The sequence below is a fragment of the Arachis stenosperma genome, chromosome 9, assembly GCF_014773155.1.
Source record: "Arachis stenosperma cultivar V10309 chromosome 9, arast.V10309.gnm1.PFL2, whole genome shotgun sequence".
Classification (NCBI taxonomy): Eukaryota; Viridiplantae; Streptophyta; class Magnoliopsida; order Fabales; family Fabaceae; genus Arachis; species Arachis stenosperma.
In genome coordinates, this window is record NC_080385.1 from 163,570,599 (window position 1) to 163,595,256 (window position 24,658).

At 32.5% G+C, this 24,658-nt stretch overlaps 3 protein-coding genes across 5 annotated transcripts; all 3 read left to right on the forward strand.

Moving 5' to 3' along the window:
- The first annotated feature begins 7,000 nt into the window (after positions 1-7,000).
- On the forward strand, positions 7,001-9,030 carry LOC130948178 (uncharacterized). Of its 2 annotated transcripts, none has more exons than XM_057876895.1 (2): positions 7,001-7,205; positions 8,220-9,023. In XM_057876895.1, exons 1-2 carry the CDS (start codon positions 7,121-7,123, stop codon positions 8,708-8,710), a joined length of 576 nt encoding a protein of 191 aa, XP_057732878.1. In that variant the 5' UTR covers positions 7,001-7,120; the 3' UTR covers positions 8,711-9,023. The 2 variants fall into 2 exon arrangements, with proteins under 2 accessions (XP_057732878.1, XP_057732877.1); XM_057876894.1 differs by having other exon boundaries at positions 7,061-7,205; positions 8,217-9,030.
- A 984-nt stretch (positions 9,031-10,014) lies between these two features.
- Positions 10,015-13,878, forward strand: LOC130947896 (ATPase GET3B). Its single transcript, XM_057876609.1, has 12 exons — positions 10,015-10,294; positions 10,847-11,058; positions 11,163-11,225; positions 11,373-11,483; positions 12,055-12,129; positions 12,247-12,315; positions 12,402-12,467; positions 12,544-12,618; positions 12,699-12,797; positions 12,961-13,095; positions 13,310-13,479; positions 13,582-13,878. The coding sequence occupies exons 1-11, from the start codon at positions 10,105-10,107 to the stop codon at positions 13,445-13,447; spliced, it is 1,233 nt and encodes a 410-aa protein (XP_057732592.1). The 5' UTR covers positions 10,015-10,104; the 3' UTR covers positions 13,448-13,479; positions 13,582-13,878.
- Positions 13,879-19,123: 5,245 nt separating this feature from the next.
- Positions 19,124-24,457, forward strand: LOC130950763 (ABC transporter G family member 28-like). Of its 2 annotated transcripts, XM_057879343.1 has the most exons (14): positions 19,124-19,199; positions 19,296-19,524; positions 19,782-19,858; positions 19,939-20,211; positions 20,349-20,412; positions 20,510-20,656; positions 21,159-21,193; positions 21,284-21,357; positions 21,436-22,343; positions 22,441-22,737; positions 22,850-23,484; positions 23,570-23,859; positions 23,957-24,090; positions 24,184-24,457. In XM_057879343.1, the coding sequence occupies exons 1-14, from the start codon at positions 19,160-19,162 to the stop codon at positions 24,338-24,340; spliced, it is 3,360 nt and encodes a 1,119-aa protein (XP_057735326.1). In that variant the 5' UTR covers positions 19,124-19,159; the 3' UTR covers positions 24,341-24,457. The 2 variants fall into 2 exon arrangements, with proteins under 2 accessions (XP_057735326.1, XP_057735325.1); XM_057879342.1 differs by lacking the exon at positions 19,124-19,199 and having other exon boundaries at positions 19,476-19,524; positions 19,820-19,858.
- The last annotated feature ends 201 nt before the right edge of the window (positions 24,458-24,658 follow it).

The window sequence follows — 24,658 nt, forward strand, 5'->3', positions numbered from 1 at the left end:
AAATATCAAAGCTAGTTGAAGGGGTAGATTTTGATACTCTACCTAGCAAGAAATGGAATGGAGAGGACACTGCTGGCATGCAATTAAATTAGCCCTTATATTTTGACTTTTTCCAATGATTATTATGTCATGGAATGTAAAAAGTTCAGCTACTACGACTTTTATGTGCACCTTCAAAGAATATATGAGACAATACAAGTCTGACATTGTTATATTGCTGGAGACAAAGATTAGTGGTGATAATGCTATTAACACCATTAGAAACATGAGTTTCAGCTATCGAAGAAGCACAAGGGTTTGCTGGTGGCATCTGAATATGTTGAAATAATGGTGAGTACAGTATTGCCCCAATTGAATAACATCCACAATTTATTCATACAAAAATTGAAAGCCCCATGAGAGAAGACTGGTGCCTCACGACAGTCTATGCCAGCCCTCAAAACCAAAATAGAAGATTTCTTTGGCCTCTCATTCAAAACACTGTGGATATATGAATAAGGATTGGCTTGTCATAGGAGATTTTAATGAAATTAAAGACATTACAAAGAAGAAAGGTGGTGGCAGCACTGATACCAGAGCTTATAGAAATTTTGCGACTTGGATCAATAATTGTGGCCTTATTGACTTGGGCTTTTTGGGCTCGAGATATACATGAAAAAGGCTACAATGGAAAGATAGGATAGAATTTTCAAGAGACTTGACAGAGTCCTTGCAAACCCTAGTAAAGACTATCCCATCAAGAACCGATGGTTAATGGTCTCCCTAGGTCCAATTCTCACCACTACCCTCTCCTTATTACCCAGGGATAAGGAATGGCCAGAAACGGAAATATACCCTTTAGATTTGAGCTTATGTGGGCAACACACCCTGAGTATGATAATTTGCTTCGACAGCACTAGAAGAAGAATGATACCTTCATCAGCAACCTCAATAATATTATAACATAACTCAACAACTAGAATAGATACACTTTTGGAAACATCTTCAAAGCAAAAAAGGGATCATGAATAGATTGGCAGGCATCCAGAGACACACACCTATGAAAACAATCCTTTCTTAGATCAGCTTGAGACATCTTTTCAGAAGAAATTGAATGACATGCTAGATAAAGAAAAAATTTTTTGGCTATAGAAATCTAGAGAGCAATGAATCATAGAGGGAGACATGAACACTAGATTCTACCATACAAAAACTATCATCAGAAGGAGGAAAAACAAAATCCTAAAACTAAGAAACCAGAAAAGCAATTGGATAGAAAAGGAGTAGCAATTGAAAAATCACATAGTGGACTACTTTCTTAATTTCTACAAAAAAGAGGTAATGAGAGTTCGTTCACACATTTTGACAAATCCTTATTTTGATTTGGATTTATCTACTTGCAGGGCAGTGGAAATAACCCCTATGGACAAGGAGATTAAAAAAGCCCTTTACAGCATAAGCTCTCTCAAAACACCAGGAGAGGATGACTGTCTAAATGTTTTTTACAAAAACAATTAGGACCTCTTGAGCAGGAAGATGTGTGAACACATCAAGGATTCCTGGAATAACCCAAATCTAATACAGAATTAATTGGAGTCTTATCAAGCAAAGGCTAATCAATTTCAAACTCCCTACCAAGTTCATCAACATCATCATGGGAGGGGTCAATTCAGTCAGCTACAATGTTTATGGAATGGAAGCAAAACCAAAGATTTTACACCTAGTAGGGGTGTGAGGTAGAGAGACATATCTCCCTATCTCTTTATAATTTGCATAGACTATCTATTCCAACACATTAAAAAAGAAGTGGATGTTGGGAACTGAAACCCTATCAAGGTGGGGAAAAATGGAACAAAAAATTTTCCACCTAATGTTCGTGGAGGATCTCCTTCTGTTCGCGGAAGTTTCTACTAGTTAGATCACTAAAATTAAAGAAGTATTGGATAACTTCCACACATCGACAAGGATAAAAGTCAATAAAGTTAAATTCACCATAGTGTTCTCCAAAAATACAGCACCTCAAACCAAATAGGATATCACTAGCAAAATTGAATTCAAGGAGAGCAGTGCTCTGGGAAGGTATCTTGCGCCATGATAAACAACAATAGAAAAGGCAAAGATAATTTCAAGACTGTTATTGAAAGAGTCTAAAGTAAACTAAAAAGGGTAGAAAAGTAAGTGTTTATCCCTTGCGAGTAGGGGTAGAAACAGGTCAGGTTAGGCCAGGCTTTACTCTTAACAGGCCAGGCCTGTAATAGAGTATATTGGCCTTAGCCTGACCTGTAGCCTGGTATAGGCTTTTTAATGAGTACTGAGCCTGGCCTGTTGTTAAATCTGGTCTGGTCTGAAGCCTGTCAATAGGCCTATTTTTTTAAATAATAATTAAATTTAAGATATAATTTAATTTTTAAAATTATAAAATATAAAATAATAAATTTATGAATAATATTGATACAAAATACACATATATAATTAAAGAGACAAATGGCTGAGTGGATAAAGGTATTATTCTAAGATAGAAGACCCAAGTTCAAATTCTTCTAATAGCAGTTTTACTAGTATAATAAAACTCTCTATATATATTTGCAGGCTCAGGCCGGCCTAACAGGCCCAACAGGCTATTTCAAAAGCCTAGGCCTGGCCTTTTAAAGAATATAGGCTTTTTTAATAGCTTGAGTCTGGGCCTATTTCCTATCAGGTTAGGCTAGGCCAGGCCAAACACAGGTCAGGCTGTAGGCCCCTGGCAGGCCGCCTGACCTATTTCCACCCCTACTTGCGAGAAGGATTATGTTAACTCAAACGGCCACTAGTCTGACGATGAATTTTGATATGCAAAATGGGAGAGTGCTTAAGAGAATTTTCTATGAGATTGAGAAACTGCAAAGAGGCTTTATATGGGGAGACACTGAAAATCAAAGGAGACTACATGCTATATGATGGAAAACTCTTTGCACTCCGAAACATGAAAGGGGATTGGGTCTGAGAAAACTTAATGTTATGAATGATGCCTTCCTTATGAAGATCATCTGGCAACTCAGTAGAAAACCAGACCCTATATGGACAAAGGTTATAAGACACAAATATTACAGTAGAAGTAGATAAATCACTCAACTAAGATCCAGAAGTACGGACTCACCTTTATGGAGAGAATTTGTCAAAATATAGCTTGATTACACAAAGAACACAATTTGCCACATTGAGGATGGACTCTCTACAAATTTTGGTGAGACCCCCGGGTGGAAGACACGAATAACCTGCTCGAAGTTACAACACAAAATATTTCAGATACTAAATCATCTGTTTGAGAATGGACTAACAACAGAAGAGAATGAGATATTAATAAACTTAAAGAGTATTATCGAAAGACATGGTGACAAAGATTATAGCTTCTCCACCAACATCCCCTTGAATAGGACGAGGACATCAAGGGCTGAAAGCAAATGAAAAATGGAAACTTTTTCATTGGATCCACGTACAAAGTACTGGAGAAATGGACAAAATCTCAAGAAAACCATTGGACTAAAGTTTGGAAATAAGAAGGACCTCAAAAGTAAAAAACTCTAGTGTGGAGACTATTACATAACATATTGTTAACTAACTAGAGAAAAGCACGTTTTTAGAGGAGAGGATACCTGTCATAGCTACAGAACTCAGACTGAGGACATAATGTATATATGCCTTCAAAAACGGCCCAATTGTTTCAAGGATATGGATAAATTTGATAAAACCAGAGGCAGTGCAAGCATTCTTCGAAATCAATTTGAAGGATTGGGTTTCTCTCAACCTCAACAATCAACTTGGGAACTCACCAGGCATGAATTGAAAAGATGTCTTCATTGTCACTAGCTGGAACCCTGGAACTGGCGCAATAGAAAAATCAATGAGAATGGTTATCGAAGACCCTTACATGCAAGCAGAAAAATTTTAAAGAGGGTAGAAGAAATTTGGGAAACATTCAACAGGAAGAAGACTTTAGCTTTTGAAAGTCTAAAAAAACCATTCAAATCAGATAGAATCGTTCTCAAGTTTAATGGGTTGCATTGAATACAGACGGTACCATGGAAGGAACGGCGATAAAAGGGGCTGTGGTGGTTTCCTTAGATACAGCGACAGAAAGTGGATCGGCGGCTTCTCTTTTTTGATCGGACGCTGTTTAGCTTACAAGACCGAACTATGGGGCATTTTAAAAGGACTGGATCTAGCCTAGGATTTGGAAATAACAAAGGTAGTGGTATAATGTGATTCTCAAATTGTCATTTCTTTGATTAATGACAATAAAGATTTTAATAAAGTTATTGAAAAAAAAAGTCTTGAAATATTTTTTTTGTAAATATATATATAGAAAGGACAATAAATATGTTAATTGCCTAGTTTAAGAAAAAGTCTAAATTTAGATCCCAATTTTTATTTCTAAAATTTGTCTTAGAAGGATGTTATTAGCATCTTAGTTGATAATAAATAAGAAATTGCTATGCCCGTTTAATATGTAATTAATCTTCTTTTTTGGGCTGTATATAACCCCGTTGTTTCAACCCAAAAAAAAAGTACAGGTCAAGTAAAATTGGAAGAGACTTAAAAAGGAGACCTTATATATGTAATATATATATTAATAAAATCAACTGATTCATAAAAGATACTATACTTTAATTTGCTGAATCAAGTCATTATGCATGGTCTTTAATAGTTCAATCTTCATTATCATATTTTGGAAGTATTGTTGTGCATAAAATATCAGATTAATATTACATCGAATCTATTCATTTCCCAAGTTTTAAGTTCAACTTAGATAAACACTTCATTATATATACAATTGACATAAATATCAGCTGCGTATGCTTTTTAGTTTTAAACCCTCAATGAATGCAAATGCAAATGCAAGTGCATCATCAAATAATCATGGGGAAACACCTAATTTGGCCTCCGAAATTAAAAAAAAAAATTATATCTAATATTTTAGTTTTTAATAAATTTTTATTTTCTAAACGTCTTTAAAAATTTATTCTTGTCCTACACATTAATTCTTTTGTCATTCTCAATTAAATTTTAATATATATATTAAACAAATAATTTTTTAACAAATTTTATTATAAACAAGACAGTTAAATTTCTAAAAATTATACTCTAAGATAAACTAATCCCACAATCCTATTTCAAAATAATAGAAAGATTAATTTGTTGAGGTCTAAATTATCTGATATAAAATTCTTTAAAAATTAATTTAGATATTTATTCAATGATTATTTTCACTAATGACATTATTAATTGGAAGCCCCCCTTTAAATGGGTAGTTCTAGATTCACTGTTCATATATATGAGATGAAATAATACAACAAAGTATGGAAAGTCAAGAAATGCTAAAAGATAAAACAAAACTAGTAATTTAAATTTTAAAACACAAACAAGCCGACAAATAATTAAGCTCGCACAAACCTGCCTCAAGCCAAATATAACAGCGGTTTGACAATTCGAGATTAAAGGTCTCACTATTTTGGAGCCGCTTTGTTAGAAAAATATATTAATTATTTGAACAACACTTTGAGTTAATGCGATCTTCCGTATAAAAATTGTCAAAGGATTTTAGGTCAAGTTATTATCAGCTGTGACCAACTGACCACTGATCACACAAATATCTATCATGAGTTTGACTATACTAATGAAAATTGTCTGCGCTCTAGGGACGATAGCAGAACTGGTAGAAGTGAAATGTTACTCTATCTAATTTCGTTTTGTTTTACAATAATTTGTATAAAATTTATCTGATTTTTATTTTCGAATAGTAAAAAATTGAATCATAACCTATTTTTGCAGGTATTTATTCTATTTTTATAATTATTAAAATCTAATAAATAAAACTAAATTTTAAAATTTATATAATTATTATCACATATATAACAAAAATTAAAATAAAATTTTAAATATGATATAATATTATTAATTATTTTATTAATTATTTTACATATATTACACATATTATATATTATATATATCAGGATAGATAAAAATGAGTGGTACCTAAATTTATTCTGCCTATCTCAATAATCTACCTCACTAAAAATTCATTCCCATATGAGATAAATAATTATCCATTTCAAACAAATAAAGACGAAATAATTTAGATGGTTGCCACAATTCCTACTTGGCTCCCACTCAATGACATGCATAATGAATTACATTAAAAAAGAGGTTAGGAACCCTAAAAAAGTCTTTACGATACTTTCTTGAAAGTAAAGAATTATTTTTCAACAAATTAAACAGAAGACATTTATAATTCAAAATATTATCCATTCTTTCTTTTTTACTCAAGGGGATTAATTCAATAAAGATGGGTTGAACTTTTTAGCAAACTTTATCTGTAAGTTAAGATGGAAGAAATTTAAAATTTTGGAGAATTATCTTAGAATTAGGTTAAATTTTATTGTCTTTCTCTTATTATTTTAACAAAATATTAAGTGCACAAAATAAAAAATTAGATATTCAAATTATTCATTATATATTTATACATAAATATATATTTTATTTAATTTATTTTTAATATGTATTTATATAAATAATTAATTTATTGGCTAATTTTAAATATATACATAACATAATTGATTTTTTAATTTTTTTTAAAAAGTATTTATTACTTTTATCAAAAATATTATTCATACACTAAAATTAGCTACTAAAATCAGTCATCAATATATATGTGGTTTAATTTATTTTCAAGGTGTATTTTATATTCTAACATTATTTTATATTAATAGCTAATTTTAGTGACTTATTTTAGTGTACGCATAGCATATTTCTACTCTTAAAAAGTTAAAAGTACATTGAATCACGTTGGTATTCCGGTAATCTATATAGAATTTATTTTCTTTCTTTTTATTTTAAAAAAAATTATATATATAAAAAAATATTCATACATTTGATATTTATATTTTTTACTTTTTTTTTGGTATTCTCATATTTTATGTTTTTGGACTTGCTTAAGGGAACATTATTTACAATAACAAAAAATGGTAATGGGTCAAGCTGAAACATTTGAAGCCCAAAAATAGAAGCTTGGAAAGGAAGAAAAAAAAGCCCAAAATCACAGAATGGAAAGTTGAGGAGGTGACGCTCCATTGTGGTGTTGCGAGCTGAGCAGGTGAGTCCTCCCATGGCGGCAAGCAAAATGGTTCTGCGCCGATTCTTCTCATCATTTCAATCCCGTCAACATCCTCCAAACCTCATCAATCTTCAAGGCAAGTCTCATCTTTCACTATCTCCCACCCAATTTCCATCATGTTTGTTATTATCTTCAAGCTATATTCTTTGGTTCGAACTTCGAACTGAACCTTTTATAAAACTTTTCTTTATTTTTTCGTTTCGTAATTAATTAATTGTTTCATGGAAGAGTAATTGTAACTTCTAGCTAGTGGCTTTGTTTGGTTCCCAAGGTTGCTTTTGGATTCTGTCTCTTATAAGAGAAGGTTCAAAAAGACAGGAATTGTCCAGAAAATTTTGTGCCTCTTATTAGGGTTTAGGGATTTGTAGGGGATCAAGTAGCAGCCACCCCCTTTGAAACTAGAATGAATCACACAGTTCAATAAGAAGGTATAATCATGAACTTGTAGAGCATTGCTACCAAATGCATATTGGAAATGTACATATTACTCCCTTCCATGGTTCAAGCTCAGTGACTAATTTTCTAGTATGGTGACTGGCTTGTTCAAATTATGGGTTTAAAGTTATGTTGATATCTGCCTGTGAATGTCGCCGATTACAAAGGAAGATGGTAGAATCTTGTCTTAGGTATACAAACATGATCATAGAAACGTTGTGGAGGCTCTGATTACTAATTAGGAGAGTGGATTAGATGGGGGTAGTTCAGTAGTTAGAGGTTGAGGGAGACTTAAGAAAAATTTAAGAGGGAAATTATTAAAATTGTTTATCAATAAATGGTTTAAACACATATATGATTTATGAGGTGGCACTGTGACCTTGCTTGATCCATATAATTGAACTCGGCTTAGTTATTATTTTTGTCATCTATATTATGCAAGGCAAAATATGAGTTTGGAGCAAAAAGGATAGATTGATTTGTTTTAAGTTTAAATTCATTGTTGGTCTTTCACCTAAAATATTAAGCTTTTTTAGTTGAGTGATTCTTTAATTACTTATGCTATGTTTGATGTGTGCATAAAACTTTTACCTGCATGTATACAAGATCGAAGAGGAGTCAATATTAATAGGTTAATATTGTTTAATGGCAGCAGCATCTTGGCATTCTTCTACCAGTTCAATATTAAACAGATTTGGGTTTCATAAAGCGGTCTCAACAACTACAAATCCAACCAATTCTGTTCCTGAAGATATCGAAACCAACGAAGCTGACGGCGCAGAGTCTAGTTCAAGTCTGGATAATGTTTCTACATCGATGAGCATCAATGAGAACCCTGCAGTAAAGTTTTCTGCTACCTCAAATTTGAAAGCATCGTCGAGGCATGATCTCGCTATGATCTTCACATGCAAAGTCTGCGAAACAAGATCCGTCAAGACAGTTTGTCGAGAGTCATATGAGAAAGGCGTGGTGGTGGCGAGATGTGGAGGGTGTAATAACCTTCACTTGATTGCAGATCGTCTTGGATGGTTTGGTGAGCCAGGAAGCATAGAGGACTACCTTGCTGCGCAAGGAGAAGAAGTTAAGAAAGGTTCAATTGATACACTGAATCTCACACTGGAAGATATAGCTGGAAAGAAGCCTTAAGAAGGCAAATTTTGCCCAATACACTGCGAAGAAGTGTAACTATAGATAGTTTCTGAAATCTCAATTCTTCTGTCTTATGGTTTTCATTGTATTAAAAGGTGTCATATTCAATGTTACTCTTATTTTCATCTGTTATTCTCGGTGCCAATTGCAGGGATGTTTTTTGTTTTGAGATCATCATGATTAGCTTGCCTAGATTCTTGGCATTGTTTAGTTTGAACTGTTGGGCTTAATCTCAGGTAGATTTAAGCACTAAAATGGTCTATGAGATTGGTGTCATAAGATTGATAAAAGTGCACCATGTTAGTCAATTAGAATAAAATTCTAATAAACATACACTTTTAGTAAAATATAAAATTATACTGTATTATATGTGGTTAATAATCAAACTTATTCCTAAATAATTATGTATACATCAATTTGGTCTTACACATTTTAAATTGGTTCTCAAAAGACATAACAACAAATTAAGTTGATCTTTTTATTGAATGATAATAATTTACTCAGAATTATATCTTTCAAAAATTAAAGTTATTAATATTTTAAAGACCAAATTAACATAGCCATACATCTTTCATTCATAATCATTTTGAGTTTGAGTTTAATTTTGATACGTTGACAGTGTAAAGTATTTTATATAGTTATTCAATCACATCTGTTCTTTTGGATAACTATTCATGCGGTCAATATAAAAAATAGTTATTTTTATTAATATAATATTAAATAATTAAATGCACGTGTAAAATTACTTTAAACTGACCGTGCTCAAAATTAAATTCTCCTTAACTTTGAGTTTTAACTATTAACCCATAATATATAATTTCGAATAGAGCTAAGTTAATTTGAATTATAACCCGTGCTTAGCCAAATAATAATAATAATAATAATTTTCTAAAAGTAAACGAACTATAACTTAAATATATAATCTTCCATACTCATTTAGAAATTGTGAGTCCAAATCTCACTTTTTAACTTAAAAAAAAATTCCTAAAATTTTTTTAGTCAAATACTTTAATTTTTAATAAATTTTAATTTTAAATTAGTTTTTAAAATTTTATTTTATTATGTAGTCTCTATATCATATTATTTGTCTTTATAAAAAAACTAATTTAAAAATTTAAAAATTTAAAAGAATCATTATATTGTCATTAAATAACGACAAAAATAAATTTATCTAATTTTTTTTATCAAAATTTAATAGCAGAATTTGTCTAATAAAATAAAAAATAAAAAACTAATTTAGACATTAAAATTTATTGATAATTAAATCATCCTTAGGATCGATTTGGGAAATTACTCAAGTATCACATTCTATGAAAGTGCTGGTGGCGGTGTGAGTTAGGCGTGAAACCGAACCACTTCTAACTCCCAATCCCAACTTCCAAAAGCAGAGCATGCCATTGTTGCTGGGTATTCAACAACTCATGGCTTCTCACACTCTCATATCCTCTTCTTCTCTTCGCATCACAAATTCAATGCCCATCAAGTGTGTTCCCTCCTCCTTCACTCCCACTAAAGCCTTCTCCTTTCTCTCACTCTCTCTTTCCGCAACTACAACAACAATCCCTACTAAATCATTCCAAGGTTTTTCACTACTCAATTCTTCTTCTTTTCTTTCAAGATGCAATCTTATTCTTTTTCTTATTCGTTTTATGTTTTTGTGGCTCAAGTTTTTCTGTTCTGTTTCATGTGTTGAATTTTTAGTTGCTGCTGTTAGATTGTATGAGAGTGTTATTGTTATTCCTGTTATTTTTCTGTTGCCCATAAATTGATATGTTTCCCTTTTAATTCGTCTAGTTTAAGCATGTCAAGTTATTGGAGTGTTAGCGGGGTTAAATGAAGAGAAGGTTACAAGTTATTAGAATTCAGTAAGATAAAGAGATATAGAATAATTAAGTAAGGGAAGGAAAAGGGGAAATTTTCGTGAATTTTGGAATCATCTTTAGTGTATCAACCTAGCTTCGGTTTATTTATTTTTAATTATTTTATCCATTTTAATCAAATTGGTAGGGTCATGATCATTTTATTGTTTTTTTGCTATGCTTAAGGAATTTTCCTGGGCAGTTTGTGATTATGAGAAACCTGTTGAGGATTTGATTGCACATTTTAATGGTTATTGCCTTCGTTTATTGTCAGTGAGGTCAGTTGCTGCTCCAACAGAATCTGTAGCAGGGTTTGATGACATGGTTTCTGGCACTCAGAGGAAGTATTACATGCTAGGCGGGAAAGGGGGAGTCGGGAAGACAAGCTGCGCCGCTTCGCTTGCTGTAAAATTCGCCAATAATGGACACCCCACACTCGTGGTTTCCACTGATCCGGCACATTCTTTGAGTGATTCTTTTGCTCAGGTTAATTTAGTGCCTCTGGTGTTGATGGTTCCTATATGCTAGATGCTTCAAGATTTGATGTCGTTTGTGCTTGTTCTAACATAATGTTTATAAATTTACTGTAGGATCTGACTGGGGGACAATTGGTGCCGGTGGAAGGACCTGATTATCCACTTTTTGCTCTTGAAGTAAGCCGAAACTGATGTTGAATAAATTAGCTGGCATTTGTTATCTAGATTACTTGATGATAGGATTGGTATTTTTCGTGAAAATATGTGTTTGTCACTCCATGTGTTGTATATGCTTAAGTTTTTAGTTCCTTACTTCCTTTATAGATAAACCCAGAGAAGGCTAGGGAAGAGTTTCGCAATGCAACTAAGAAAAATGGCGGAACTGGAGTCAAAGACTTTATGGATGGGATGGGTCTTGGAATGATTGTAGAGCAGGTAAAAGCTTTATCAGGATTGTACCAGCATTGTTACTTATAAATATTTCTTGTGTGTGAATAGTTTATGCAATCATCATGTGAATTTTCACAGGTTGATGAGTTTCCTAAAAGCGAAAGAGCTCTAGTAGATTTATAGTTCAATACTTCAATATGTGATCAACCTACAATGATTTTGACTAATGCATATCATAGAGGGAGGAAACTGTTTGTTTACACATATAGAGGGCTAAGATCAGTTAAATGTTAAAATCATTATAGATGTTAAGACCGATAATGACTTTGTTACAGTGAGTATTTAACTAACCCCACTGCTAGTATATAAATATGCATTAAGCTCAATATGCTCATGTCATCATACATCAAATACAAGTTTGTTTTCCACTTCATCATCTTATGTTATAATATAGAAATCGCATACTTGATTGCACATTTGTAGCTGTTTAAATTTTAATGAGCTTGTTATGCAATATCAATGTTACTATAACTTGGAAATACTGGTAGTTAATTCATTCTGCTTCATTATAAGCCTGCTTCTCTAATACTATTTGTTACATCTTTTGTTACGAAAGTTAGGAGAGCTAAAACTCGGAGAATTGTTGGATACACCACCTCCTGGATTGGATGAAGCCATTGCAATTTCCAAGGCATGAATTTTTATGTGCTTTGGTTACTTATTTGTTATTTCATTGCTAATTAATTAGTAATACAATCAGCCTTCATTTGTGGAACTCCCAAGTCCTAACAATTAAAAATATTGCCAGGTTATGCAATTTCTTGAATCACAGGAATATAATATGTTTACTCGAATAGTATTTGATACGGCACCCACGGTGAGCCGAAAGCTAATATATTATTAATGTCTCTTTTGTCTTTGGACATTATCTGATAGATTTATGCATTTTTTTTTCCTGATCAGGGTCATACATTACGGCTCCTTTCCTTGCCCGATTTCTTGGATGCATCCATTGGGAAGATACTAAAGGTAACAGGGGGAACCTACAGTTATATACATTTCTCAGTGATAATTATAGTCATTGACACCAATTATTCTGCTGCAGCTACGGCAAAAGATAGCTTCTGCTACCTCAGCAATTAAATCGGTGTTTGGTCAAGAGGAAACTCAACAAGCCGCCGTAAGATGACATTTTCGTACTTTTTTGCATTTTCTGTCATCTTAATTTTCTTACCACTTGTTTTATATTTAATGGTTCAGGCTGATAAATTGGAGAAACTTAGGGAGAGGATGATAAAAGTGCGTGAACTCTTTCGTGACACTGATGCGACAGAATTTGTTATTGTCACAATCCCCACGGTATGGACACGCAATGCATTCCGCAGCTAATATTTGAATCATGCATAAAATGGAAGTGGAATTGATTGTATTGTGAAATGTGAAGATCTAAATTTCCCAAAAAATTCTACTACTAATTAAAACTGTCTAAGTAACTGTTTATATTTTGTCTCTACTCCCTAAGGTGATGGCAGTTAGTGAATCGTCTAGACTGAGTGCCTCCTTGAAGAAGGAAAATGTTCCCGTTAAGAGACTTATCGTCAATCAGATTCTTCCGCCCTCAGCATCCGATTGCAAGTTTTGTGCTATGAAAAGAAAGGTGAGTTAACTGTTTGCTCCTTTATTCTTGAATTGGTTCAGTTGTCATCAGAATGAACTACAATGTAGTTTATATATAATTAATATGGCTGTTGTCACATCCGAAACAACTGATAGCAAAGTGTGTCTGAAGAAAAAACTTGCGAAAAAAAACTGTTGTATTTGCTGTTCTTTCTATTTTAAGGGTGAAAACTTAATGAAAACAAACTTGTCAGGATCAAATGCGAGCTCTTGATATGATCCAGAATGATCCTGAGCTAGCCAGCCTAACAATGATCCAGGCACCGCTTGTTGATGTCGAGATAAGAGGCGTTCCAGCTCTCAAATTTTTGGGTGACATTATTTGGAAATGATTATAACATAGTTCTAATTTCTAAATGCAATGGTTAGCATTTCTTCTTCTGTTCTTTAATATCAACTATGTCATGTTATATCAATTTGAATCCAAGATTTGTTAGATTTTTATTTGTTCTTGGTGAAGTTGCAGATTTCCGATTTCCGGTCGAGATGTAAAAGTTCCGGTACTGGAAGTCCTTTAGATGCAATGCACTGTCTTAGAACACTTATACAAGCTAGAGCTTCAGAAACTGAAAACTTGTCAATACTTGTGTAAATTTCCATCTTCTTTAAATCTTTTTCTTTGATCATTATTTTGAAGAAGAGAGGCAAAACGAGAGGGGGGAGGGGGGTCTCAATCATGTGTAAGTTTTCACTGTATACTAGCAAGAAATCTCAGTTATTGGAGCAACAATTGCAAATTCAATAGTGGAAGTTTTTTTTTTTTTTTTTGCCCACAATATTTCGCCATGAATTTGAGCTCTATTTACGAGTCTATTACTAATCTATGAATTGTTGCATGCATGAGGAGGAATTCGAAAGTAATTCTAACTTATCGAAGCTTTAGGTAAAAATCTATAAACCGTTTATTTTCTTGGCATTGTGTCAATGTCACTAAGCCTTTAGTATCTTGATGGGTTTTCAATTTCTACTGGATCAACAAAGTAAATCAAGGTCAGCAAATGTTGATAACAAAATTATATTAAAAAAATAAATCAACAAAATGATAATTATATTAAAAACACAAAAGATATAGGCAAACACATAAGCAAGGCTTTTTATTTGGCCCAAAATAAATCCATATTTTTTCATGCTTATAGCGGTAGAGTATCACAAACTTTTTTGCATGTATTCTCTCTTTTCAAGTTTTGCTGAAAATACACGAGTAATTACCAAAACTAAAATAAAAAATGTAAATTTAAGTCATTATTTATAAAAATATATACTATTTATATGATTAAAAGCTAATAACAACGAATTAAAATTAGTGTAGATATGTAATACAAGTTTTAAATTTCTACAATAATAACAATAGAATTTATCTTAGATGAAATACATTAAGTATAGTAAGTGATGTTCATGAAAGTTTGATATTGAAATATTATGGACATGATTACATTTTCTATAATGAGAGTGAAGGTGAGTATGAGTAGTTGATACCTGCTCATTATTAACTATATTAACTTCCACGCATTGCGCATTATTATAAGTAAAATTGTTTAGTAAATGTAGAAAGATTTATATGAGTTCTATCTCAACATTTTTTTTATATCTAATATCAATTTGACAATTATATGTGAAAATTCATATTCAAATAAAAAAATGATTACAAAAGTATAGTTCACTGAGGACGTGGTTCGTTGTTCAAAGCTTTTTTTTGTAGAGCAAGTAGCAAAAGTGAAGATGGGGTGTACCTGTAAAAGACACTCCGACGTTCAAGTCAGTAAATATTTAAGAGGTATAATAATTCTATGATTATATAATATTAAAAATATGAGCATAGAAACAAAAAATATGATATTAATTTTTAAAAATATGAGCATAGAAAACAAAAGAGATATAGTAAAAATATTTTTGACAAATGACAAAATTTATATATACTTAGTAATACTTACACATCCGTGTATATTCAACTTAATAAGAATATGCGATCACATTGTAAAAAAAAAATTGATACTATAATATGAGAAGAAAAAATGGGAAAAAAAGAGTGAGGGGGAAAGGAATTGTGGAAGAAGAAGAAACTAAATAAGTGTAAATGTGACTTCATATAAAAAAGATAAACCATACCTGCTAAGATGGCCTCTAAAAGATACAAAGAATGCTTTACATGAATCCAATAAAATCAAACAGATAAAGAACACTGACTTTGAAATCTCAAACCAAAAAGAAGGATATCATAATAAATACAAAATGGAAATGGTACCCAATCGGCAGCAGCCTGCAATGTGACATGATCACCCCATTCACTCACCATTCCTAATATCAGTGAACCATGACAACATCAATAAAGCCATATCATCTGAAATAGCATAACCTAGTCTTTATATAGATATGATGCTATTAAGTATAAACATACTTGCTCATTTTCTTTAAATAATCACTATACTCCATTGGAACATAGCTGACAGACACCACACACAGCAGAAAACAATATATCAATAACAAGAGATAGATTAAGAATGCCATTCATTCCCGAATTTCGACATCCCAGAAGCTTCCAAGGATTGAAGTTGTGATAATTCTTCCTGGTAAGCACGAGCACAGCTTCATCATTCTACACGTAGGAAGGATGACAGAAGCCTTCTCTAACATAGCTGCTACTTAAATCCGGATCATATCTAGTTATGATACTAGGAGAACCATTATTGGAAAGTGTGCAAACATCTAAGAGATTATGAACAACATCAGGATCCATGTCATATGCTGTCATGATCCTTCAAAACAAGCAACTCTATCCAATCCAAGGACTAGCTGTCTTATCTCAAGAGTTCAATATCTGAAACAGAAAAGGTGTAATGCATTCAGACATCATATAAACAATAAACTTAAGAAAAAAGAAGGAAAATATTAAAATGGTTCCTAATCTACCTAACAAGAACAGTTCAAAATGTAAATATAGACAAGGAATAAAGCACTAAATTCAATATATTCACTACATAAACACTTGGATCAGAAGCTACAATCCTTCAACTCAAACAGAGTTACCCAAATAGTATATCATATACACTTAGACCAATACAATGCTTCTTCAACATGATATCCAACCCCAAAGCATTAACCTTGGAACATGCAAATCTTTGAAAATCCCTAGCCACCCAAAAGCTTAACCACCCCCTCCCCCCCAAAAAAGAAGAATTTAAAAAAAATAATAATAAAGAACCTGAGGTAAAAAAAAAAAACAAGTGTAAAGAAAAGACTAAACCAACCTTGGATTAAGCAGAATAAGGAAGATAGGGATTTGGGAATGGAAGAATGAGAAGAAAGAGGGGAGGGTAATTGAATTCTTCAAGAAATGGAATGCGAATGAATGGATGGATTGGAAGTAAGAAAAAGCGTGGCAAGATCTCAATGAATTCCCCAAAGATTCAGAATCTTTAAAAAAAAATAGTATCATAAGTTAAAAGGATATTTATTTTCAGAAAAAAAAAAAAGAAGTATTAAGGATTAGCCTCAAAATCTGAACCTCATCAAACATTATATTACCATGTCTTCAATATGCATTTCAATAAAAAATTTAGAACTTTATTTCTCAATCACTAATTTAGAACTGTTGCCATCTTAAATTTCTAAATAACAATTCTGAAATTTAAAACATAAAAGAAGTTTCATGTTACCTTTTCAATCTTCACACTTCCTCAATGTGGTTCTTTGTGAATAGCTAGTAGAAACGTTGAAGAAGACTTCAATCTTGATGAAGAAGCTGTGCAAGTGCTTATCGAGAAAAACCATCACTTCTAATTGTCAATGCCATCCTGGAAAAAAGAAGAAGAATAGAAAGAAGTAGGTGATAGAAGGAGGGAATTTTGTATTGATTTACTAATGTCTAATGATACATGATTTTTATTGTTATATAGAGTATTTAAAAGAGTAATTATAACTGAAATAACAGAATATAGTTACATTAAATATTCCACTTGCATTCTAACAAAATAAAAAACTAATAAAAATAAAAATTTAAATTTTATATTTTAGTTCAAATTTAAAATATTTGTATCCTTTTTTTTTTCTTTAAAGTTAGTTGTTGTTCATTCATTAGACAAAATTTCACTCCAATTTGAAAAGAAAATACTTGTAAGTTAATAAAATGAATAATGACTAACTTTGTGTTTTAGTTCAAATTTTAAAAAATTTACATTTTTACAAATACTTATATAATATCTTATAAAATCGAGAATAAAATTGAAATAAAATCAAGCATTACAATGTCTCTTACCAAACATAATCCTATTCTTCTAGGACATGATACTTATATATGTTGATTTTGTTTGATAAAATTGATTGTGTGTGTACATAAATATAATTATAAAAATATTTTATGAATATTAAAAATTATTTATTAATTATTATATATTTATATAATTTGTACATATTTTTTTAATAAAATAATTGACTATTAAAAGAATTAAACTTTTTTATAATAAAATAATAAAATATTTTCATAAAAATTTATATTTGTCATAGAATAAACTATTAACTTATTAAATTTGATTTAGAATAAATAGTTATTTATGATCATGAAAGATTCAGATAAAAGAATTAATAATTTTTGCTTATATCGGAGAGTCAATAATTGACTAAAATTGAACACTAACAATGTAATTTATAGGAGCGGCAAACGGACTAGTTCACCCGACTTAATAGCAGATTGGCGGGTTAAGTCCGTCAATTTTTCGTTCTTTTTTTGGTCAATTTTTATTTTTTTTAATTATTAAGTTATTAAATAAAATAAATATATAATTTTACAAACATTTCTATAAATTTATAATTTCTAAAGACAAAAAGTTATAATTTTTAAATTTACAAATACTAAAGTTTTTATAATTCTAAATATCTAATAAACATAATCATTAACCAAGTTTTTTAAAACAAACAATACAACCGACATTGTCTAATTATCCAAAATATATAATTAAATTAAACATTGTCCAAATCTCTAATCAATCAAACATAATTCTAATTAGTCACAAAAAAAACATAATTCTAATTATAACTTAAAATAAAACGGACAAATATTTTAAATACAAGCAAAAAATAATATTTTAAATTCAATTATCATCTCTACCCTTTTGTAGAATGGCGGACTCAATAGATAAGTCTGTCCCGCTGCATCGAAATCCACCAAAACTTATGAATTAGGCGGTACAAATTAAGCTGATCCGGTAGATTTTGACTTATTTATCATTCTTAATATTTTGTAGAATAATATTTAATTAGAACTGTCAAATGAATATAATCATAGATACAATATTTATTTGAATGATTAATGGTTAGTTTTATTAGTATTTGAATTTTTTTTATGATGAAAAATGATTATTTATTTTTAATTTTATGTAAAAATCTTACAAGTTTAGTATGACTACGGAATCCGATAAGTTGACCAAAACTTGAGGCTAAATTAGCGGACAATAAAACGGCTGTCTTCATTATGGTTTTAAAGGACAATGTTGTGTTGAGTTCACTGTACTTGTATGTTGTGTCCTCGTTCGAACGTGATCTCATATCCTTTTTGGGACCCACCATCACTTCCTCACTTCTCATTCTCATCAAAATTTACATTGCATCTAAAGTCAAAGATACTAATATCTTCATCAACTACTTACCAATTTGAGTTTTCATATGCACAGTTTTTTGTTTGTTTCAGTACGAGAAAGTCTAAGGAGTCAGTATTTTTGTTAAAATCTGATTAACATTTAACTATCAAAATAAAAATGATTAATTCTATATTATTAGATATTATCTCACATTATTAAAAATATTGATGATGACTAATTAATGACTAAACATCACAAATTCTGTTAGTTCTTAACACTCCTTTTCAGATTCTACACAAATTAATTCTTATTCTAATAACTTCTTCATGTGCACTTCTCATTTCCTAATTTTATGGGTTATTATAATATTACATAACTTACATTTTTTGTCTCTAACATATATAAATAACATATTAAGAACAATTTAATAATGAATATGTATAAACAAGTTTGATAGGTTGAACCAACATATGCATGAATGGGAAGGTGTACAAGAATTTGGCATCCCTTCAATGTAAGCATAGCATCAAATTCATTCCCCTCTCTTCCTAAATGAATCAAAAGCTCTTCATAAATAGTTGACCTTTCATAATTCCCTTGCATGAATCAGGTTGTTCCAGTTCAATGATGAGAAAGTGGAGCAGCTCAAAGCATCTGCTATGGCTGTTTCTTTGGTTACCCTTTGTGGTTCAATGCCAAGAAGTGAATGACTATGACCAAATTGATAACCCTTCTGTTCTTCCACTTGTTACTCAGCTTGTCTATAGTAGACTTTCCAATTTGACTTCACTTCTCAGCCAGGAAATTACCACTCACTCCACTTTCTGTGTCAAAGATCCGTAAGCACTTTCTTTCTTTGATTATTGATTCAATTTTGGTAATGTTCTGAGCTAGTTATACTCAAATTTTAAGTCTTGTATATGCTTTAAATGTTCATAATTGAAAAATGTTCACAACTTGGTAATTTTATTTGCAACAAGAATTAAACCAATCAAGAGGAATTCCATGGATGAGAGAAAAATGGAATTTGAGTTCTTTTGTTCAATTGGGGCACAGACATTGATCTTTATAACGGTTTATAGATTTATTGTTTAAGGGATGCTGATTGGAACCAAGCATTTAATTTCTCATCAGATTTGAGTTTCCTGGCTTCTTGCATTAAGAAGACTAAAGGTATGATTGCTAAGAATCACAACACCTTTTATGAATCAATGTAACATTCTTGATTATTTTGAATCTGATTATTGAAACAGGAGATGTCACAAGGCGTTTGTGTACAGCAGCAGAGGTGAAGTTTTACCTAAGCAGTTTGTTGGAGAGATCTACAAGTTCCAATTATTTGAAGCCTAACAAGAACTGCAATTTAACTTCATGGTTCGCCGGTTGCGAACCGGGTTGGGCCTGCAGTGCTCCTTCATCCCAGAAGGTTGACCTTAGAAATTCAAAGGAGATTCCTGCAAGAACTTCTAACTGCCAACCTTGTTGTGAAGGATTTTTCTGCCCTCATGGTATCACTTGCATGATCCGTAAGTATAAACAAAAATCCTTATGAATCATTTGTAGTTTCTATGTACAATAACATTAGAATTAGTAACACTAATTGTTGTCTATCTCTGCTAATTCTGTGTCTGATTCCTCTCTACTTGAAATTCTTCTCTCACAGCCTGCCCTTTAGGTTCCTACTGCCCTCTTGCTAAACTAAACAAAGCAACCGGCGTATGCGAACCGTGAGTTCTATTTCTATCCCTTAAGTTGGGAGCTTTCTTGAGTTGTTGATTTGCAGAAAGTGTGTGAAATTAATGTATGATTGATATGTTTATGCAGATATCTTTATCAACTGCCTCCAATGCAGCCAAACCATAGCTGTGGAGGTGCAAATGTATGGGCTGATGTTAGTAGCAGCAGTGAGATGTTTTGCTCAGCAGGATCCTATTGTCCAACAACAACAAAGACAGTTCCTTGTAGTAGTGGGTATTATTTTTCTTCAACACTTGCCTACTCTTAGAAAATGCCAAACTTGGATCCTAGAAGAAGTTGTTAATGTTTTTTAAGCTTTTGGAGGAAATGGCCCTAACTCCTTGTATGTTACATAGCCGGTTTTACAAGTCTGGATAAATAAGGAGAGTTGTGTTAGGCTCTTGACAGCCAGCTAAAAACTTTGTTGAATCTTCATGATATGAACTAAACACGTTATTGCACTATCTACGCGTAAACAGTTTCACAATAGGCATGATACATGATAGAACTCAATGGTATTGTCTGATCTATGTAGCCGACTCCATCTAATGGGATGGCGACCCTGCATTGCATAGTTGCAATGAAATCTAAGATTAGTTTTCTTAACTCAACATATGAAGCACAAAAACACACTTAATTTCTTAACAAATTCTTTCTATTATTATGCTTTTGATTGTTAAATAAAATCATCATCCTGAAAGCTGAACTATCTTAATATTTTCTCTGGTGAATTCAGGCATTACTGCAGGATGGGTTCCACTTCTGAGAAAAGTAAGATTAGATATCATATTTAGGTCCCATTTTTACTGATGAATTTTCTCATGCAAAGTATATATGATAATTTTCTTGATTATCATGTAGGATGCTTCAGATTGACTTCTTGCAGCTCAAACACAGCGACGCAAAATATGCATGCATATGGAATCATGCTCATTGTAAGTTTTTTACTTTTACCAAACAAGGCCATAGAGACCATGATGGTAGATTTGAACACTCTTTGATTTCTTATGCAGGCTGCATTGAGTACTTTGCTGCTCATAATTTACAACTGTTCTGATCAAGTTCTCACTACTAAGGAAAGGAGAATGGCCAAATCTAGAGAAGCAGCTGCTAGAAATGCAAGGAGCACTGCCACTGCGCGCCAAAGATGGAAATTTGCAAAAGATGCTGCTAAGAAAGGTGCAATCGGGCTACAAGCTCAACTTTCAAGAAAATTCTCACGTAGGAGGGAAGAAACAAATCTTGAAACAGTTGTAATTTTGGATCAAGCAACTTCTGAAACAGATGTTGAATTGTTAGAACACTCACAACCTACTACAAGTTCATCTGCAAAGTTGAAGGAAAAGGGTAAAGAATCCAGTGGTTTTAAGCAGATCATACATGAAATTGAAGATGACATTCATGTTGAGGCCAACTTCAATGTGAAAATGGAAGCTAGAACTAAAAATGTGACAAAAGGAAAACAATTGCATACTCATAGCCAAATATTTAACTATGCATATGCTCAGCTCGAAAAGGAGAAGGCTCAGCAGCACGAAAACAAGGCCCTTACCTTCTCAGGAGTGGTTAAAATGGCTACCAACATTGAAAAAAGAAAGAGGCCTTTGATTGAGATTTCTTTCAAAGACTTGACTCTTACATTGAAAGCTCAAAACAAGCCTATATTGAGATGTGTTACCGGGAAAATTAAACCCGGCCGAATCACGGCTGTCATGGGACCATCAGGGGCTGGCAAGACAACATTTTTGTCAGCTCTAGCTGGAAAGGCCTTTGGATGCTTCGCGAGCGGTTCGATTCTTATAAATGGAAGGAATGAATCAATCCACTCCTTCAAGAAAATTATTGGCTTTGTGCCACAAGATGATGTAGTTCATGGAAACTTGACAGTGGAAGAGAATCTCTGGTTCAGTGCACAATGCAGGTACATTATATTGCTGCACATTCTAACTGAACTATGTTGTTACTTTTGAGTGCTAGAAATGTACTTATTCAAGTGATTTTTTTCTTTAATGTTAAAGGTTATCAGCTGACTTGTCAAAACCAGAAAAAGTTCTGGTTCTTGAAAGAGTTATTGAATTCTTGGGGCTTCAGTCTGTGAGGAATTCCTTGGTTGGAACTGTGGAAAAGCGAGGGATCTCTGGAGGCCAAAGGAAGCGTGTAAATGTCGGATTAGAAATGGTTATGGAACCTTCACTTCTCATCTTGGATGAACCCACTTCTGGTTTGGACAGTGCATCATCTCAGCTTCTTTTAAGAGCTCTAAGACGCGAAGCGCTTGAGGGAGTGAACATTTGCATGGTGGTTCACCAACCCAGGTAACTTCTTATTAAATTATATATCCAAGTTGAAATCTGCATGAGAAAACATTTTGCAGATTAATCTTATGCTTCCCTTACAATGATTTGATGACTAATTTTGATACTTCAGCTATGCATTGTTCAAGATGTTTGATGACTTGATACTTCTGGGAAAAGGTGGACTTACTGTCTATCATGGACCTGCCAAGAGAGTTGAAGAATACTTTTTAGGCCTGGGGATAGATATACCGGAGCGAATCAATCCTCCGGATTACTTCATTGACATCTTGGAGGGGATAGTAAAACCTGGTGGTAGTTCAGGAGTGAGGTATAAAGAGCTACCAGTTAGATGGATGCTTCATAATGGATATCCAATACCTCATGATATGCAGCAGAGCGCCGAGCAGTACGACTCGTCCATGAGCATAAATTCAGCTATAGAGGCCAATGTATATGATCATGAGGACAAAACCTTTGCTGGAGATCTGTGGCATGATGTGAGAAATAATGTGGAACTGCAGGGGGAGAAGATCAAACTCAATTTCTTGAAATCCAAGGATTTATCCAACCGAAGAACACCCGGGATATTCAAGCAGTATAAGTACTTTCTAATCAGGGTTGGTAAGCAGAGATTAAGGGAAGCTAGGATCCAAGCCATAGATTATCTGATATTGTTACTTGCTGGAGCATGCTTAGGAACTCTTACTAAATCAAGTGATCAAACATTTGGTGCAGCTGGATACACCTATACAGTGATTGCAGTATGTAAGTTATACAAGTCCCTTAATCATATATCATTTTTCATATGGCAAAGGAATGAGTAACCATGCTAAATTTGTGTTAATTTCAGCACTTCTGTGCAAAATTGCTGCCTTAAGATCATTCTCTCTGGACAAGTTACACTACTGGAGGGAGAGTGATTCTGGGATGAGTAGCTTGGCTTATTTTCTCTCAAAAGACACAATTGATCAATTCAATACTGTGATCAAGCCTGTGGTGTACCTTTCAATGTTCTATTTCTTCACCAATCCAAGATCTTCTTTTGCTGATAACTATGTTGTGCTGCTTTGTCTTGTGTATTGTGTTACTGGCATAGCATATGCACTTGCCATAATTTTTGAACCTGGTGCAGCTCAGCTGGTTAGTATTAAATATTAATTACCATCAAATAATAATAATAATAATAATTTTTTCTTTTACATTTTTAATTTCTCTAAGATGTTTCTGTTTCTTGCAGTGGTCAGTACTACTTCCTGTTGTTTTGACTCTGATTGCAACACAACCAAAAGATAGTAAAATTTTGAAGGGTATAGCAAATTTATGTTACTCTAAATGGGCTTTACAAGCATTTGTAGTTGCAAATGCTGAAAGGTAATCTATGAGAACGGAAGATAATTTGTCTCATTGAGAAAATGCTCAGAATGAATGATACTAAACATGATGTTAATTACAATTATAATGCAGGTATCAAGGAGTTTGGCTCTTAACTCGTTGTGGTTCACTAATGAAAAGTGGCTATAATCTTCATGATTGGAATTTGTGCATATCAATCCTCATTCTTATTGGAGTAATTGGCAGGGCAACAGCATTTTTCTGTATGGTCACCTTCCAAAAGAAGTAGTGCCAATTTTTGTCACAAAAGTTACAATATATCATGTCATTTTTTAATCTCTATCTAGAGCTTGTACATTTGTATTATAGTGATGAAAATTAATGCCATGTTTAAAATTTTACTGTTATTAAATTTTCTAGTTCACTTTGTTGTATATTTGGGGAATAGATGTTCTCTATTGTTAAAAAAAATTGAGAGCGTAAACTAAAGTGCGATCTTTAATTCTCTATTGTTCTCTCTCTCAAATTTATTCTTGGTCCCACTTATAAAACTAATAGCGAGAGATCACACTTTACTCTTTCAATTGTTAAAAAGAATAGAGAAAAT

Coding starts and splice junctions, on each gene's coding strand:
- LOC130948178 (XM_057876894.1), top strand. CDS start 7,121: ATGGCGGCAAGCAAAATGGTTCTGCGCCGATTCTTCTCATCATTTCAA. Junction 7,206..8,216: donor AAACCTCATCAATCTTCAAG/GCAAGTCTCATC, acceptor GTTTAATGGCAG/CAGCATCTTGGCATTCTTCT.
- LOC130947896 (XM_057876609.1), top strand. CDS start 10,105: ATGCCATTGTTGCTGGGTATTCAACAACTCATGGCTTCTCACACTCTC. Junction 12,619..12,698: donor AGGAAACTCAACAAGCCGCC/GTAAGATGACAT, acceptor TTAATGGTTCAG/GCTGATAAATTGGAGAAACT. Junction 12,798..12,960: donor TTATTGTCACAATCCCCACG/GTATGGACACGC, acceptor CTACTCCCTAAG/GTGATGGCAGTTAGTGAATC.
- LOC130950763 (XM_057879343.1), top strand. CDS start 19,160: ATGAATGGGAAGGTGTACAAGAATTTGGCATCCCTTCAAT. Junction 21,358..21,435: donor CATATGGAATCATGCTCATT/GTAAGTTTTTTA, acceptor TTTCTTATGCAG/GCTGCATTGAGTACTTTGCT. Junction 22,344..22,440: donor TGGTTCAGTGCACAATGCAG/GTACATTATATT, acceptor TTAATGTTAAAG/GTTATCAGCTGACTTGTCAA.